The 17,999-nt window shown below is 41.0% G+C and overlaps 1 protein-coding gene across 1 annotated transcript in view; it reads left to right on the forward strand.

Moving 5' to 3' along the window:
- Positions 1 to 10,428: 10,428 nt before the first annotated feature.
- The window catches only part of TM7SF3 (transmembrane 7 superfamily member 3), a 28,597-nt gene continuing 21,026 nt past the window's right edge, over positions 10,429 to 17,999 (forward strand). The window contains exon 1 of the mRNA XM_044678715.1: positions 10,429 to 10,597. Within this exon, the coding sequence (XP_044534650.1) occupies positions 10,501 to 10,597 (97 nt within the window). The 5' untranslated portion in view covers positions 10,429 to 10,500. The remainder of the gene's footprint in view (positions 10,598 to 17,999) is intronic.

A 17,999-nucleotide genomic window follows, 5' to 3' on the forward strand; every position in this document is an offset into this window, starting at 1 on the left:
AGCCCTTCCTATAGCCCGCTCCCGCCTGATTGGACAGCGCGGGCGACCAATCGCGCGGCCGATCTCTGGGAAAGGGGCGGGGCCATTGGAGCTGGGAGCTAGTTTAGTTGTGAATTCTTCCCTTTTTTAGAACGTGAGCTACTTTGAATTAGGAGCTGTCTTCTTTGCACTGCAATTAGCACTAAGTAAGCGCTTAATATATGCATTATCTAGCATTATTTCGGACATAAGATCTTAGATGTAGAGCATGAAAAGGTCGCCAGCTTATCTATCTACACCTGCTCCCTTCCTATTGCTGGAGAAGAAATGAAGGTGAGGTGATTTGCCGAAGTTCACAGAGATGGTAAAGCGATAGAGTTAGCATTCAGTCTTCCAATTCGAAATGTAGCTGCGCCGACTTTTCTATTGCATCTGATCACGTTCCCCTCCAAACTACTGGGGGCATGTAGGTGGCTCAGTGGATAGAGCCAGGGTTAGAGACAGGAGGTTCTGTGTTCAAATTTGATCTCAGACACTTCTTAGCTGTGTGACCGAGGGCAAGTCACTTAACCCCAGTTGCTTAGCCCTTTACTTAAATATACCAGGTTCAGAAGGCAACATTAGAAAAGTCATTAATGAGGGCCAGATTCACAAATGGATTCTGGAAACCTTTCAAAGAACAAGCAATCTCCACGTTACACAAATCTAGAGATCGTATTAAAAGGATTTTCTTTTTAATATATTGAATTATTTCTGTTCTTGAGTTCTGAATTGAAGCTTAGATTCATCTGTCATTCCTTTGATCCTAGAAATATGTCAAGGAATGCCTCACCCTAGAGCAGGGGTTGGCAACCTTTTTGGCCGTGAGAGCCATAAACGCCACATTTTTTAAAATGTAATTTTGTGAGAGCCATACAGTGCTCACAGTGTGCGCTCCTGTAATAACGCCTGAAAAAAAAAACTGACTTTATGGCTCCTGCAGAAAGAGCCATATCTCACCCTCAAAAGAGCCAGATATGGCTGGAGAGCCATATGTTGCTGACCCCTGCCCTAGAGCCTTGATAGAAAGGGAAATTATTAGATCCATCTTACTCAAATAGAAACAGCTTATGCTAGAGGCTCCTGCACAATCGAGTCCTTCGGTGTCTCATTACATAGGTCAGTCTTTACTGGAAGAACTCAATTTTTTCCTTTGGTGTTGGAAGACAAGAGACCAGTGCTAGATAACAGATAACCAGGGAATTGGGAAGGGTTGAGGGTTTTGATGGATCACCTCTTTATTGGCAATTCAACAGTTAGAGATGTCTTGGGATGTCCAAGGGAGAGGCTAAATAGTGACCAATAATGAAAAATAGATGTATAGATATGTACAAGAGGACTGTCTGGTCTTTGATCACAGAGATTCTGACCAATTAATTTATTGGTGATTGCTAGCCTAATCAATAAAATGACTTTCTTACCCAGAAGCCAGCCTCTCAGAATTTTTAACTGTCACAGTACACTACCCAGTTCTTTCTATGAAGCAAACACAACTTTTGATGCCCAAACCTGGAAAAAAGAAACTGTAGATGAAATGGTCTGAGTCTTAATGAACACCAGTGGGAAAATATTAAGTAAAATATTGTAAATTTGAAAATACTAAGGAAAATATTGCAAATACCAGTTCACCAAAATAATTAGGAAAACTAAGATACCATAAGAAATTATTTGCTTTCTCTCTTAAAATATTCTCTTCAAAAATAGCTGTAACAGTTTTTTTACACAATCACAGAATTTGAGAACTGCAAGGAATCTCAGCAATTGTCAGTCCAATTCTTGAACAAAAGGTATCCCCACTACACAATACAAGCCTACACAATAGATAGCCTACCCCTGCTTGTATTCCTCACAGGAGGTGAGATCCATCTTATCTTGAAGCAATCCATTCAAATTTTGGACAGTTGTAGCTATTGGGGCAGCTTTTGGCACAGTAGAGTTTGAAAGACTCATCTTCCTAAATTTAGATCCATCTTACTCAAGTGAGAAACAGCTTATGCTAGATGCTCCTGCTATGTGATCCTGGGCAACTCACTTAAATCTCTTTGCCTCAGTTTTCCCCTCTGTCAAATGAGCTGGAGAAGGAAATGGCAAACCAATCTGGTATCTGTGCCAAGGAAACTCCAAATGTGGTCATGAAGAATCCAACACAACTGAACAACAATATACTTAAGCTCTGAGACTGTTCCCTCATTTTAAGGTTAGGGAAAGCAATATCTTCACCTACCTAATATGGTTGCAATGAGTTTGAAATGACCATGTAATTGAAAGGACTCTGTAAACCACAATGCTTTAGACTAGAAGACCCTAAAATTTCTTAATTTTTTTATGGACCCCTTAGCAGTCTGGTGAAACTTATGGATTTTTCTCAGATTAATATTTTAATATAATATTTTATATTAGATTATAATAAATGTAATCATAAACATAAACTATACAGGATTATAAAAGAAACCAATTTTATTGAAATTCAATTCTCAACATATTAAAAAAAAACAAGATCATGGACCTCAGGCTAAGAATTCCTTCACTATACAAATATTATTATGACCTTATAACTTCACTTACCTTTCCTATTATGATTGTTACCTAGATATTCTTTCTAGCTCCCTTGACAGCTCTTACTGCTTTCCCTATTGTATTCCTTGTTGCTATTCTACCATGCCCAGAGAGATTATGGGATCCTGGAGAGGGGAAGAGCAGGAAATTGTTTGCCTTTCTATATGCATTTATTTCATGCTTCCACCAAGTAGAAATCATTTACCTTAAAGGAGGCAATTCATGAAGACAGATGGTACCAGTATAATAGTGGTGGGCTTATGTTTCTGAGTCCTGTGAGTCTAGGGTCACAAGTCCCTTGGACTGGCCATTCCCTTGAGCTGATATTAGGAAGAACCTGAACCTCAGAATATTAAACTCTTAAAATATTCCTTCTGCATTACGGAGACTGACCTGGAAGATGCTCTTCCCCTGGAGAGGAAAAAAAAAAGACTATTAATGCTACTGGGAACCAGGAGTTCCCACAGCTACAAGAAGACTGCCACACCTGCTGGGAATTGAGGAGAGCAGCCTGGAAGGCAGGGAGGCTTGTGACACCATTTCTCCCAAGGATACTGCTCAAAAGCTTCCTTTACCTTTAGAATCTACATGCTCGAAAACACTGCCTTGGTTTGCAAGGTCAGCCCTATTTTCCCCTGTTCTTCAGGCTTCCCTTTAACATTAAACATCCAGGCAGGTAAGGGCTTCTATTAATATCAAGGTTCCTCAATGCAATCAAAATAGAAGGCAAGTAACAAACTGGGAAAAAATCTTTATAACAAAACCTCTGACAAAGGTCTAATTACTCAGATTTAAAAGGAGCTAAATAAATTGTACAAAAAAGCAAGCCATTCCCCAACTGATAAATGGGCAAAGGACTTGAATAGGCAATTTTAACATAAAGAAATCAAAACTACCAATAAGCACATGAAAAAGTGTTCTAAATCTCTTATAATTAGAGAAATGCAAATCAAAACAACTCTGAGGTTCAACTTCATACCTAGCAGACTAGCTAACATGATGACAGAGGAAATTAATAAATGTTGGAGGGGATGTGCAAAATGGGGACATTAATGCATTGCTGGTGGAGTTGTGAATTGATCCAACCATTCTGGAGGGCAATTTATAACTATGCTCAAAGGGCTTTAAAAGACTATCTGCCCTTTGATCCAGCCATACCACTGCTGGGTTTATACCCTAAAGAGATAGTAAGGAAAAAGACTTGTACAAAAATATTTATAGCCACACTCTTTGTAAAGGTAGCAAAAAATTGTAAAATGAGGAGGTGTCCATCGATTAGGGAATAGCTGAACAAATTGTGGTATCTGCTGGTAATGGAATTCTATTGTGCTGAAAGGAATAGAGAACTCGAGGAATTCCATGTGAACTGGAATGACCTCCAGGAATTGATGCAGAATGAAAGGAGCAGAACCAGAAGAACATTATAAACAGAGACTGATACACTGGCATGATCAAATGTAATGGACTTCTCTACTAGCAGCAATGCAATGATCCAGGACAATTCTGAAAGACTTATGGGAAAGAACACTATCCACATCCAAAGAAAGAATTGTGGGAGTAAAAACACAGAAGAAAAACAACTGCTTGATCATACGGGTTGATGGGGACATGATTGGGGATGCAGACTCTAAGTGATCACCCTAATGCAAATATTAATAATATGGAAATAGGTCTTGATCAATGACACATGTAAAACCCAGTAGAATTGTGCGTTGGCTAGAGGAGGGGGATGGAGGAAGGGGACGGAAAGAACATGAATCATGTAACCATGGAAAAATAATCTTAATTAATTAATTAAAATTTTCAATTAAAAAATAATATCAAGGTTCCTTAATATAATATGACCCCCACTCTTCCTTTCTCCATTATTGATCCTAGGAGAAAGCCCAAGTTATGGCGCCCTGCTTGGCCTATCAAAGAAAAGCAACAGTGCTTCAATATTTGATAACTGCTGGATGTCCAGACACTAGGACATCATATTCTGCCCTCTGGGGATGCAAAGAAGCTGTGTGTTCACTCAGGCCTCCAAGGTCCTTATCACTAGAAGTTACCCTAAAGTCTGACCGTATGTCCTTTCTTCCTTAGTGTTTGGGAAAAAAATACATCCTCCACCGTTAGACCCTGGAGCATGAGAGCATTATTCATTTAGTACCTTTTTGCCTTATGACTAGCAAACTCCTCCGTTTTGTTCCTCTGATTCCCCTGAAATTCAAAGTTAATGTCTACCATAGGGAAAATCCTTTTTTTCCAGTTGTTCCTCCTTAGTCCTTCATCCCCTACTCACTTTAGCCCCATTCCTCTCTGTTCCTTATGTCCTCTTCTCCCATTATTTTCTCTAAACTCCCATCCCATGCTTAATCAATTTCCCTTCATCTTAGACCACACACACACACACACACACACACACACACACACACGTGTCATCTTCTGGACCTCTCAGCATCATGTCTCTCTCTAAAAGATACAGCATTACTAACAGCAGTACATGATCCAGGGCAATTCTGTGGACTCATGAAAAAGAATGGTATCCACCTCCAAAGAAAGAATGGTTAAATAGAAATGCAGATGAAAATACATGATTTATCACTTGAGTATTTGGGTATATGACTTGGGGTTTTGGTTTGATAAGATTATTCATCTACAAAAATGATTAATATGGAAATGTGTTTTGCTTGATAATACATATATAACCACAAAATTCCCCCCAAATTCCTATTTAATTTCTTATGCCGAACCACAATCAAAACTGTGATGGGAAAGTCTCAATGTGGAAGGGATACTTGTATTTATTCCAAACCTTATTTTCTCTCCTAAAGTCCCCACTATTACCCTTTATATCCACCCTCTTAGCAGAGGACCTTTCCTCTTGCTTTAGGAGAGGTGAGGGAAGAAGGATAATAGTGAGGCTATAATCTATAAGACTGGTGGGTGTTAGAAAAAAAGTTAGGAAAAGAAGGAAAATTATGAGCTTGAAATGTCTCTCTGTTTAAAATGCTCAATAAATAATTTATTATTTGGGACTGAAGTTCAGAAATAAGACTGGGTATACATATACACACAGTGCATATATTATATATGTATAGGAAGTATAAATGACATGTATTTATGCACGCATATAGAATCTAGGCAGCTAGGTGGTTCAGTGGATAGAGCATTGGATTTTGAATCAGGAGGACTCATTTACATGAGTTCACATCTGGCCTTGGGTACTTACTATGTTGTGGCTCTCGGAAAGTCCCTTAACCTTGTTGCCTCAGTTTCCTCATCTGTAAAATGAGCTGATGAAGGAAATGGCAAACCATTCCAGCATTTTTGCCAAGAAAACCCCAAATGGGATCATGAGGAGTCAAAGACAACTGAAAAGACTCAATAACAAAACACATATTTTGACACATACAACCTGTTGAATGAAAAAATTTTTTAAAGGGCACCAAAAATACTAATCACTAGCCTGAGGGAAAAAAGCATGTTTGGAGGGAATGGAAAATAAGAAAGAGATCCAAGTAAGGTTCAAGTTCATCTGGTTCCTGATGATGTAGTTGTATGAGTGATAAACCTATCAGATTTCATTTAAGACAAAGTCATAAGAAAAAGAAGGAAGGGAAGAAAGAAAGAAAGAAAGAAAGAAAGAAAGAAAGAAAGAAAGAAAGAAAGAAAGAAAGAAAGAAAGAAAGAAAGAAAGAAAGAAAGAAAAAGAAAGAAGAGAAAGAAAAAGCAAAGGAAGGGAGGAAGGAAGGAAGGAAAGAAAGAAAAAGAAAAAAGAGAGAGAAAGAAAGACTCAGCATTCCTTGTAATTTAACTCTATTTCTAGCTCTTAGATCCCTACTTCCTTCAAGAACTAAGTGACTTGAACATTGGCATTTTAAAGTCCAGACTCTGTTTTCAACATGTTTAGCCAGACAGTCCACAGCTTACCTTACTATGACAGCACAGTATATAGAGGAGACTATTACATTGGAGACTGGGAGAGACTTGGGTTTGAATCCACTGGCAACACAACCTCATTTCATGTGCTATTCAGCAAATTTTTTACCCTCTCTTAGCCTCAGTTTTTTCATGGGTAGAATGGGACTAATACTATTTGCCAGGACTGTTGATGATCAAATGAGATGATGTATAAAGCACTTAGTGAACCTTGAAGAATGTGATAAGATCATAGATTCAGAGTTAGAAGGGAAGGAATTCTGAGGCCATCTAGCCCAACCTCCTCCTTTTACACCTGAGATAAATGAGACACAAGAGGGTGAAGTGATTTGCCTAAGATCACACGCACAGAGAACATCAAAGGTGGAATTTGTCTCCAGAGCCATGGATGTTCCCCTTGTATCATTCTCCCTTCCTTACTCACCTTCATATTGAATGAAGTTCTTGTCTTCGCCTGCAGGAGACACACTTCTCTCTCTAATAAAGTATCTCCTCTAGAATCCTATCCCTTGGTGGCAGCAGCAGACCTGCCCAGAGATGATCAGTCCCTCCCTGCAGCTGGGAATCTAAACAAGGAGGGATCCTTTGGGGAGCCAGGTAGTTAGGTGGCTTGGTGGAGAGAGTGCTGAGGCTGGTATCAGAAGTTCAAATCTGGCCTCAGATTCCTTGCTATGTGATCCTAGAAAAGTCACTTAATCCTGTTTGCCTCAGTTTCCTCATCTGAAAAATGAGCTGGAGAAGGAAATGGCAAACCATTTCAGTATCTTAGTTGTGTGCAAGTCACTTAAACCTGTTTGCCTCAGGTTCTTCATTTGTAAAATGACAAACCATTCCAGTATCTTTGCCAAGAAATCTCCAAAAGGAGCCACAAAGAGTTGGGCATGACTGAACAGGGTAATAAAGGTCAGAGAAGAGAATCTATGAGAAGGGACTGAGGTCAGCTTGTGTAGACAAAACATACCACCTGGGAATAACTGCTCGTTTTTTTTTTTAAAGCCCTTCCTTACCTTAAAACAAACAAATAAATAAATAAAACAGAAGAGTGACGCAAACAGGGTTAAGTGATTTTTGAACAGATTCACAAAGCAAGGAAGCATCTGAAGCAAAATTTGAACCCAGGTCTTCCTGGCTCCAGGCCTAGCATTCTACCCACTGTGCACTTAACTGCTCATAATTTGAGTAAATGCTAAATTTCTGTTAAAGATGAATGAAAATAAAGATGCAATTTTCTGCTTAAAAACAAAAAACAAAATCCTTACCTTTCATCTTAGAATTAAGACTGTGTATTGGTTCTAAGGTAGAAGAGCGAGTTTCTAAGGCTGGTATACTCAGGTCTTCATGATTCTACATCTGACATTCTATCTATTTCACCATCCAGCTGCCCAATTGCAAAATAATGTGGATTTTATAAAGTAAATAAATATATTTACCAGGGTCACGCAGCTAGGAAGTATCAGAGACCAGATTTAAACCTAGGCCCTCCTGTCTCTAGTCTTGACTCTCAATCCACTGAGCCCCCAATTAGTGCAAATTTTTTTTTTAAACCCTTACCTACTGTCTTAGGATCAATACTGTGTAGTGGTTCCAAGGCAGAAAAGCAGTAAGGGCTAAGCAATAGGGGTTAAGTGACTTACCCAGGGTCATATAGCCATGAAGTGTCTAAGGCCAGATTTGAATGGACGCTCTCTAAGCCTGATTCTCAATCCACTGAGCCACCCAGCTTCCCCCAGTAAGTGCTAATTTAGAGGAGTTGACCTGAAGGAATGGAAAGAATGCCACACTCAGAGCCTAGAAGATATGTATTTGAATTCTATCTTTTATACTCAGTTTTATGAGAAACCTCTGAAGCCCCATTTTTTCATTTATCAAATAAGGATAATAATATCCTTTACAGAACTGATATGAGGCCCAAATAAGCTCATAGATGTAAAGCCCTTTGCAAATTTTAAAGTGCCATATGTTTTAGTTTCTAGAAGCCCATAGGGAGAGGGACCCTAAAGGTACTCTTCCTGGTATCTGGTGAGGAAACACACTTTCTCTGCAATTTATAGTCATGGAGTTGCCTAGGAGCATTGAGGCAAAACAAACAGAACCAAAGCTAAAAAACAACTTAAACTTCAAATATGACAAATAAATAAAATAAATATAAAATGAGGAATGAGGAGCTCCCATAAAATAAACACCACGATGACTAAAATAAGTAAAATTATTCTCATTAAAAAAAAAACATTCATAGAAAGGCACACGGAGAGAATAGGATGCTGTTGATTTACTTTCAGAGACGAGACCACCTTAAGGAACAATGGCTTCGGATGGAGTGATGGCCAGCCCAGAGTGTAAGTCAATTTTACTCCAAGTGCCTGCTGAGAAAAAGGAGAGTGCCAGACCTGGAAGAGGCCTTGGAGCCTCCTGTCCAACCTCTTTCATTTTACTGATAAGAAATCAAGACCCAGAGCTTCTAACTAGGGGTGAAAAAAAGGCCTGGTAGGTTGCCCAAGAAAACGGATAATTCTGTAATTTTGCCCAGCAGCTGCTCTGATGTAAGCTCCCTGACATTGAGTACTGCTTAGGTGACTGCCTTTAGCCAACCCTTTATCTGGGGAAGTTTCTATCTGTCTTGTTGCTTAAATATAGAGCATTTTATAGCTGGGGTTGTTCCTCTGGATTTTAGCAGAAATGTTTATAAATAACATGACCAAAGAATGTTCCCTTATAGTGTGTAAGAAATTGGTGAATTAGTCCAGTGGGTCTATTGGTCAAGAAGTCAAAGCCCAGGCTAGGCTAGGTGGCAGAGCAGAGCAAGTCCAGGGACCGAGAGTCAGAACTGAGTTCAAATGCTACCTCAGAGCCTTACTAATGTACCACCCTAGGTAACTATTTACTCCCAGTCTGTTTCTCCCTATAAAAGGAGGGGAGATTTGGAGTGGATCCTCTCTAAGTGGTATGCTCTGGGGTTACACATTCTAAGAATTTACAGGCTAGGTGACAAAATAAAATAATCCCTATTTTCTGAAGCATTAGCATCTCCCACGGAGACAGCTAGCTGGCCCCCTGTGGACAGAGCCTGGCCCTGGAGTCAGATAGACTCATCTTGTTAAGTTCAAATCTGGCCTCACATTTTCTAGCCGGGTGATTGTGGACAAGTCATTTCACCCTGCCTGCCTCAGTTTCCTCACCTATAAAATGGCCCCAAGATCTTTGCCAAGAAAACCCCAAACGGGATGAAGAAGAAAGGCCTGAACCAGAGTGAGGAACGTGGCCTCCACTTTCAGATTTTCATCCTGACTCTCTTGGAGCATTAGGGAAACCACCAGAGCATGAAACCTTCTTAAAACGTTCCTGGAAAGCAAGATCCCCTGGGTTGGTCCATTTGTTTTCCTTTACGGTCTCAGCATTTCTAGAGCAGACCGGCCCGCCCCGCCCGTCCCCCCCAATCCGGCAGAAGTCTACACGGATAGAAATCTAGGGGTTTCGTTTCATGTTTTAGACAAACCGAAGCTTTCTAGGAAGGATCTGCAAACTTGGGAAAGCACTCAGTCAGCTTCCCGGGAAGCCTTCCTCGATGACCCTCTCCGCCCGGTACCGCCGCCGTACTCATCGCCTCGCCCCTCCCCCGCTCCAGCCTGTGGGCAGGCTTTTATGAAGCGCCTGCTAGGATAGTGCCCGGTGCTACGCTAAGCGCGGGGAGAACGACGGGGTCCGGGGCTGACCCCAGGCCCTGGAGCGAGGGAGGGCGGGATTGCGCTGACCGACAGATTGGGAATCAGGGGGAGGAGCAGTCCGCTCCTCGGAAAACGCCTCTCCGCGCCACGGCTCGCCCCTCGCCCTCTGCGGGGGGCGGAGCCGCGGGGTGCCCGGACCCGGCTTAGTGCCGGAAGAGGAAGCCTTGAGTTTGGCCTTGGGAAGCGGCCTGGGGACCGCGGGGGCGGACAGGTGCGCTGCGCCTGGGCTACGATGAGGAGCGGCTGGGGCGCTCCGGGTTAGCGAGGTTCGCCCGCCACTATGGGGCTGCTCGGGCCCCCGCTTCTGGCTCTCCTAGGGCTGGGACTGGGGCTGAGGCTGGCTGGGGCTGGCGAGACGCCGCTGAACTCCAGTTTAGGTAAGGAGCGAGTTGGGGCTGGCGGGGAATGGGGGTGGGCGCCTTGCCAGTTGTATTTTGGACCTTTATTTATTTATTTATTTATTCATTTTGAGCCGTACTAAATGCATTATTTCTTTAGCTGCCATATTTTAGATTTTGTTTTTTAAAAATTAAAAATTCGACATTTTAAAATCTTACGTGCATTAAAAGAGCTTAGCAAGGTGATCCGAATGAGCGGTTTAGGGAGCAGAAGGGGGCGAGGCCTGCGTTTCCATCGTGGTAAGAAAGATCAGTTGTTTTCAGAAGGGGCTCTGCCCCCCCCCCCCCCCCCCCCCCCCCCGGGAATCCTCTGCAAAGCCTCCTCCTCGCTGTCGGTACTCTAGAGCCGGGGCAGGAGCTAGAGGGATCCCTGTCATTTGGCACCCCTTCCCGGGGACTTTGGAACCCTGGGTCTGGAGCAGCCATATTTCTGGCTTTCGCATGCCTTTTTGCTCCAAACTGGGGCCCGGACCTTAGGCAGGTTAGTTCAGGTGCAGAAATAATGGGGGTGATGGTCCTGGAGAATAAGATGAACCCAAATGTGGAGCCACTGAGTTATGTCTTAGAGCAGTCATTTTCGAGAAATTTGCTTTGTCTAGTTAGGAAGTGTCATGCAGAGAATTAGGCTTTATAACGTGTGTCATGTGCCTTGTGCATGCGATCTAACAACAATTCCTGGTTTGTTCCTATTTTTTTTCCTTCATACTATTTGGGAGAGATCGTCCGACTGCCTTAAATGCTGTTAATGTGCTTTCGATATTTGGGATCTGAAGGAGTAACTTTAATGCAAGCAAAAAAACTGTTCAGAATGATCTGAATTTCAGAAATGCCTATCTTTTGCAGAACTGTTGCACAACTGGAGTTGTTCTTGTTTTGGGACCATTGCTTTGACTCAAAGATGCCGTTAAAAGGCAGTTTATAAAGCTGTCACAGGACCTCTGTGTAGTGCTTAGAAGCTTCCTCTCTTTTAATCTAGATGTCTGTGAGGCTGCTAGAGGATGATAATCTGGTATGTCACCAAACTAGCTTGTTCAGTCTGTCATCTGTCAGGTGTTGCAGTCAGGGCTAGAACGAGGGCCTTCTGGTCCCTAACCCTGTGTTCTTTCCACTACATCAGGATCGAGATAATATAGGCACCTCTTACAACAGTGACCAATATGGAGGTATGTTTTGCATGATAATACATGTAGAACCCAGATCAAATTGCTTAACATCTCTGAGAGGGGGGAGGGAAGGGAGGGAGAGAGACAATTTGGATCTTATAATTTAAAAAAATGAATGTTGAAAATTGCTATATGTAATTGAGAAAACAAAATATCTTTAAAAATAAAATAATAATAAAAAAGGAACATTAAAAAAGATATACACCATGCCAGAGTTTAAAAAAATATACTGACAAATAACTAATTAGAAGCATTTGCCATTTTTTTGTGGAAATTTGACATTACACTTATTTTTTTTAAACCTTTACCTGCTGTCTTACAATCAGTATTGTGTATTGGTTCTGAGGTAGAAGAGTGGTAAGGACTAGGTAACTGGGGCTAAGGGACTTGCCCAGGATTACACAGCTAGAAAGTGTCTGAGGATGGATTTGAACCCAGGCCCCCCACTTTTAGGCCTAACTATCTACTGAGCTATCTAGCTAGCCCTTTAATTTACTTAAGAATTTTTTTACTTAAGAGAAAACACCTTATTCATCATTAGAATCAATAGTAAATAGTGGTTCCAATGCAGAAGAGCACGAAGGGCTAGTTATTGGAGGGGGCTTAAAGTGGCTTGCCCAGGGTCACACAGCTAGGAAGTGTCTGAGGCCAAATTTGAACTCAATTTGGCATTATTTTTAACCCAAAGAGTTTGCTCAAGAACTGAATGAAAAAGCTGTGAATTAACAGTTGAAGCAAAAGTCTTCCAGTGTTGGAAGACCCAGATTTTAAGTCTCCCTTCTAACACATAACTGACCTTTGACTATAGTCAAGACTCCTTATGTTTTGTTCTTCTGGGTACTTTTTTCACTAAAACCAATTTGCAGAGCTGATGCTGATCCACATAGAAGAGGAAATTTCTTACATCATTGAAGTCATAGGTCAAGCCTTTCCTCCCCACAAAAAAAACAAACCACTGAAACCAACAACCCCATGCCATTGAGACCACTTGAAGCTTTCTGATATTTTCTTTCTTATCTCTTCATTTTGATTCCCTATAGCGTGCTCTTCTTGTATTTCCTCCAGAGGGAATGTTCCCTCTGTTAATATAGAGACATTTTTGACATCTATATGTGAGCCAACGATAAATAAAGAAACTTAAAAAAGATCTTAATTTAGCACAATCGTCATCAGGATTTTGATGCATCTCATAAAACCAGGGCTGAGATGGAAACCCCCTGGAATTTCTTCCCAATGATGTTAGTGCTGCCCAGAGAGACAGGTATCAGACAGGTGGCTCCATTCTTTGGGTAGTGTAGCTGATACTTGAACAATTCTTCAACTTTGGCCAATATTTAATTTCGTTAGGTATAATTTCATGAATGCCCCAGAATCCTGAGAAGAGGGCATTAGGAGCCTTTAGTAAGGGGCCATTAGAGCATGTGGAGAGACCTGTGCAGGGCAGACACTATGAAATTTACCCAAGTCTCCCAATATCAGAGGCAGGTTTTGAGCTGAAGATTTCTTGACTTAAAGCCCTTTACTCCCTCCCCTGGAGTTTATGGGCCCTTAGCTGGTCACTTAGCTTTAATTAAATCGTTTTACTATATGACTGGCACTGTGTTGAGCCCTTGGGAATACCGAGAAGTTCCGGAGTAGTGCAGCCAGGTGGGGAAGCAGATGTGGAACTCATGACCAGTCTGTGAGATCAGAGATCCTGGAGGATGAAGAGGCCTCAAAAAAGAGCTTCTGGGAGGCAGCCGGGTGGCTCAGGGGATTGAGAGCCAGGCCTAGACACAGGAGATTCTAGGTTCAAATCTGACCCCAGACACTTGCTAGCTGTGTGACCCTGGGCAAGTCACTTAACTCCCATTGCCTAGCCCTTACCGCTCTTCTGTCTTAGAACCAATACACACAGTATTAATTCTAAGACAGAAGGAAAATACTCAACACCAGAAGCAGTCTGGTGTCCCAGAAGTCTTTGGGCAGTTTTTAAGGCTATAAACCTTAGAACTGCACTGGGATTTTTGAGACACCCTGTATGAAGAAAGGAAATGGTTTTCCTAGCTTAGAACTGCACTGAGACTTTTGGGACACCTGCATCAACCTCAGATAGAAGTGTTCTCTGAGTTGTTTACACAAGGCATTTGACCCCCCAAGGAAGGCACGGAAAATATGAAGCCTTCCTTTGCAGAGGTGGGCGTCTTTCAGTGTGGGGTATGGCATATACCGGTCAGAATCCGTTGATGCATTGACTTAGTTTTGCTGAGTTTGTTTTTTTTTAAACTTTAAAAAATTCTTCCTACTCTAAGGGTAGGGGAAGTGTGGGGGTTGCTTCAACTCCCCCAGGTTTTGAAGATGAAAGTGATGTAAAAAACAAATATCAGTTGACATTTAAAAGAAAAAAAAAGTTAGAGAAAAGGAAGCTACGTTGGAATGGAGAGAACCCGGTTATTAATCTTGCCTGGGCAAGAACTTATTATTATCTGCTCCTGGGATCAAGCGACTTCAACTCTGTTGATCTCAGATTCCTTATCTGTAGGTGGAGGTTTGACTAGATCCCTGTTGTCACAACCCCCTGAGCAGAGCTTCTGATTTTAATGTGCTGATTATAATAAAAAACGAACATATAAACCTTTGTGGCCCTACTCAAATTCTGTTCATATGTGGCCCTTGGGGAGCCTTCTGTGCCTGCTTTATGGCCCTGTTTGTCCTTTAATTTGACCCTATTGGATTATTTGTGCCTTCAGAGGTCCTGCCTGGCTCTAATCTGGGATGGACTGAGCTCAGCCTGTCCTGGCCTCTCAGGGACTGAGGTACCAAGACTGGGAGCTTTGTAGGGGAAGACTTTATGAATCAAACTTGTGGGGAAAAAGAGCCCCGAGTACCCTCCAGGACCTTGGGTAGATGGGATTCCTGAAGGTTTTTTTTTTTTTTTTTAGGAGTTGGGGGAAGAGGGGCAAGAGTTGACTGTGCCACTCACTCCTTTTCAAAAATCTTCTGACTCCAGGCTTGCTGTCCCTGATGTCTTTTGCTTTTTTAAAAATAAAATAAAATTTACTTTATTTTTTTAACCATATTGTTCATTTTTGTAAGTGATCTTATAAAACACAAACCCAAATAAACAATTGAAAAATGGTATGTTTTCTTGTTCATTCAGACATCAACAGTTCTTTCTCTGGAGATGGATAGCATTCTTTTTCCTAAGTCCCTCAGAATTTGTTCAGTATCATTCTAAGTCCATTACATTTGATCATTCCATAATATTGCTGTCACTATGTACCATATTCTCCTGGCTCTGCATTTCATTCTGCATCCCTGATGTCTTTTTAAACCTGAGATCCACAGACTATCAGGGGATCCATTGAGAGATTTTAGGGGAGTCTGCAATGGGTGGAAAAAATATCACTCATTTCTTTTCACTAACCTTTTAACTAGGGCAGCTAGGTGAATATAGAATGCCAGGCCTGGAGTCAGGAAGATCGGAATTTAAATCCAGCTTCAGGATACTTTCTAGCTGTGTGATCCTGGATGAGTCTTCCAGTTGAAAATAATCTTTCTTTTTAGTTTCTTAAAAATTGGAAGGGAAAAAATAAACTATTATTTTCTTTCTGTATTTTATCCCCACTAGACTATAAACTCAGAGATTTTTAAATCTTGCATTCCTAGTGCCTAGCACTGACTTGTACATAGTAGACCTTTCAATATTTGAGTTGGAGAGATAAAGCATAGGAGGGAGAAGTGGGGGACACAATTTTTTAAATGAAGTTTTCCTCTCTTGGTTAATAAACGTAACAGCTTTATCATAATCTACCATCCTCATTAATAAAATCTTTTGAGATTAATTTTTTGTTTGTTTTTCCTCTGACCTGTGATTTTACTCTCTGAGGGAACTTTTTTTTTTTTTAATCAGTGCAAATCAGCAACTGTTTTGCAATTTATAAACAAATTTCCTGGGGGCCAACAGGAATTATGACTTGTCTAAGGTCACACATTTAGTTTGAATGTGCCAGAAACTAGATTCGAACTCCCAGCTGTTATTGTCCCATAATTATGATTTTGTCACTGAACATCCAAGGCCCAGTGTTCTGTTCAGTTGTTCAGTCTCAAAAAGATAGGTGATGAACTGAAAAACATGTTGATGACAATTTGGGGGCGGCTAGGTTGCTCAGTAATTTTAGAGCCAGGCCTAGAGATGGGAGGTCCTAGGTTAAAATCTGGCCTCAGTTACTTCCTAACTGTATGACCCTGGGCAAGTTACTCAACCCCCATAGCCTAACTCTTACTGCCTTGGAACCAATACACGGTATTGATTTTAAGAAAGAAGTTAAAGGTTTAAAAAAAAAATTCCTTCTACCACATCTCATTGTCTAGAGCAGTGGTTCCCAGACTTTTTTGGCCTACTGCCTCCTTTCCAGAAAAAATATTACTTAGCCATCTGGAAATTAATTTTTTTTAAAATTTTAATAGCAATTAATAGGAAATATAAATGCACCTGTGTCTATCACTGCCCCCCCTGGATCGCTGCAGCACTCACTGGGGGTGGTGGCGCCCACTTTGGGAATCACTGATCTAGAGGGAGCATCTGAATAAATATCAAATAGAAGAGAATCTATTGTGAAAAATTAAGAAAAAATGAGGTAGAAATAGAGGGAATAAGTAAATACTAAATAATGAACTGGGGTTAGAAATGTCTCAAGGCCTAATTAGGGTCTGACGGGGGAGCAAAAGGTAATTAGTTCTTAATTTATTTGCAGAATGAAGGAAAGAAAAATTAGCTGTGGGGATGATTAAAAGGTGAGCTTAGATGTTGAAATGAAAAGTAGCCCTTTGCTGATGAGTCAGATTCCTGGGAAGAATTGGTAGAAAACTTTTAAAGAGTTATTGCTTGTTCCTAGGCAAGATTCAGACTGTGGCTGTTTTCAGGACTCTATCCCAAGACAATTGTAATGTAAATACTGTTTGATCTGCCTCCAGCCTCTTCGCCCTGCTCCTACTCCCAAAGTCATAAGACCTTATTAAGCCTCATGAAATCTTTTTCTTGTAAGGCTTTTCCAGCTGTGCTCAGAGGTGAGGTTTAGCTCTGTTTAGACATGCTTGGCGCTGCCTTTGGGGCAGATGTCTTCCTCTCCAGGGTCTATTTCCATGGGTAAAAATTAATAGCCTGGTGTTCTTTCCCAGGAATCTATTTAAGAATCTGCTGCTTTTTTTTTTTTTTGCATTTACTAAATGATTACTATGCCCAGGAAAAAGGTAGGGCAGCTATGGTGAAAGTGGCACACAGGAGGGGTTTCAGCTGCCAGTCACATGGAAAGGTCCTTAGAGTAAAGCGCAAAGCAGATGGTAATGCCTCTTTTTATTTATTTGTTTGTTTATTCTTTCTTTATTTAATATTCTTAAAAGTAGGTGGTTTTTTTGGCCAATTACGTTTAGTAACAAATTTCCATATAAGTTTTCCAAGGTCATATGATCCATATTGTCTCTCTCCCTCCTTCTCTCCCCACTCCAGGATCTAGCAAGCAATTCAGTTTGGATTATACGTGTATTAGCACACAAAACATACTTCCATTTTTATAAGCGAATAATCACATAAAATCAAAACTCCCAAACAAAAACCCAAATAAACAAGTGAAAAATTGTATGCTCTGATCTGCATCTGCCTTCAACAGTTCTTTGGAAGTGGATAACTTTCTTTGCTTTAAGTCCCTCAGAATTGTCCTGCATCATTGTATTGCCAATAATAGCTAAGTCTATCACAGTTAATCATTCCACAGTACTGCTGTTACTGTGTATAATGTTCTCCTGGTTCTGCTTATTTCACTCTACATCAGTTCACATAGGTCTTTCCAGCTCTTTCTGAAATCATCCTGTTCATCATTCCTTATAGCACAATAGTATTCCTTCACCATCGTATACCACAATTTGTTCAGCCATTTCCCAACTGAGGGACATCCCGTTAGTTTCCAATTCTTTGCCACCACAAAGAGAACAACTCTAAATATTTTTTGTACAAGTAGATCCTTTCCTCTTTTTTTAATGTCTCTTTTTAAATGTCATTTCCACTGATAGAATCATATCAGTTTCTGATGTTGAATCATTTGTCAGTGCCAGGAGTTCAGAGACAAGAACTCAAGAACTAACTTCCTTCCTTCCTTCCTTTCTTCCTTCCTTCCTTCCTTGCTTCCTTCCTTCCTTCCTTGCTTCCTTCCTTCCTTCCTTGCTTCCTTCCTTCCTTCCTT

This window comes from Gracilinanus agilis, chromosome 5 (genome assembly GCF_016433145.1).
Source record: "Gracilinanus agilis isolate LMUSP501 chromosome 5, AgileGrace, whole genome shotgun sequence".
In the NCBI taxonomy this organism is placed as follows: Eukaryota; Metazoa; Chordata; class Mammalia; order Didelphimorphia; family Didelphidae; genus Gracilinanus; species Gracilinanus agilis.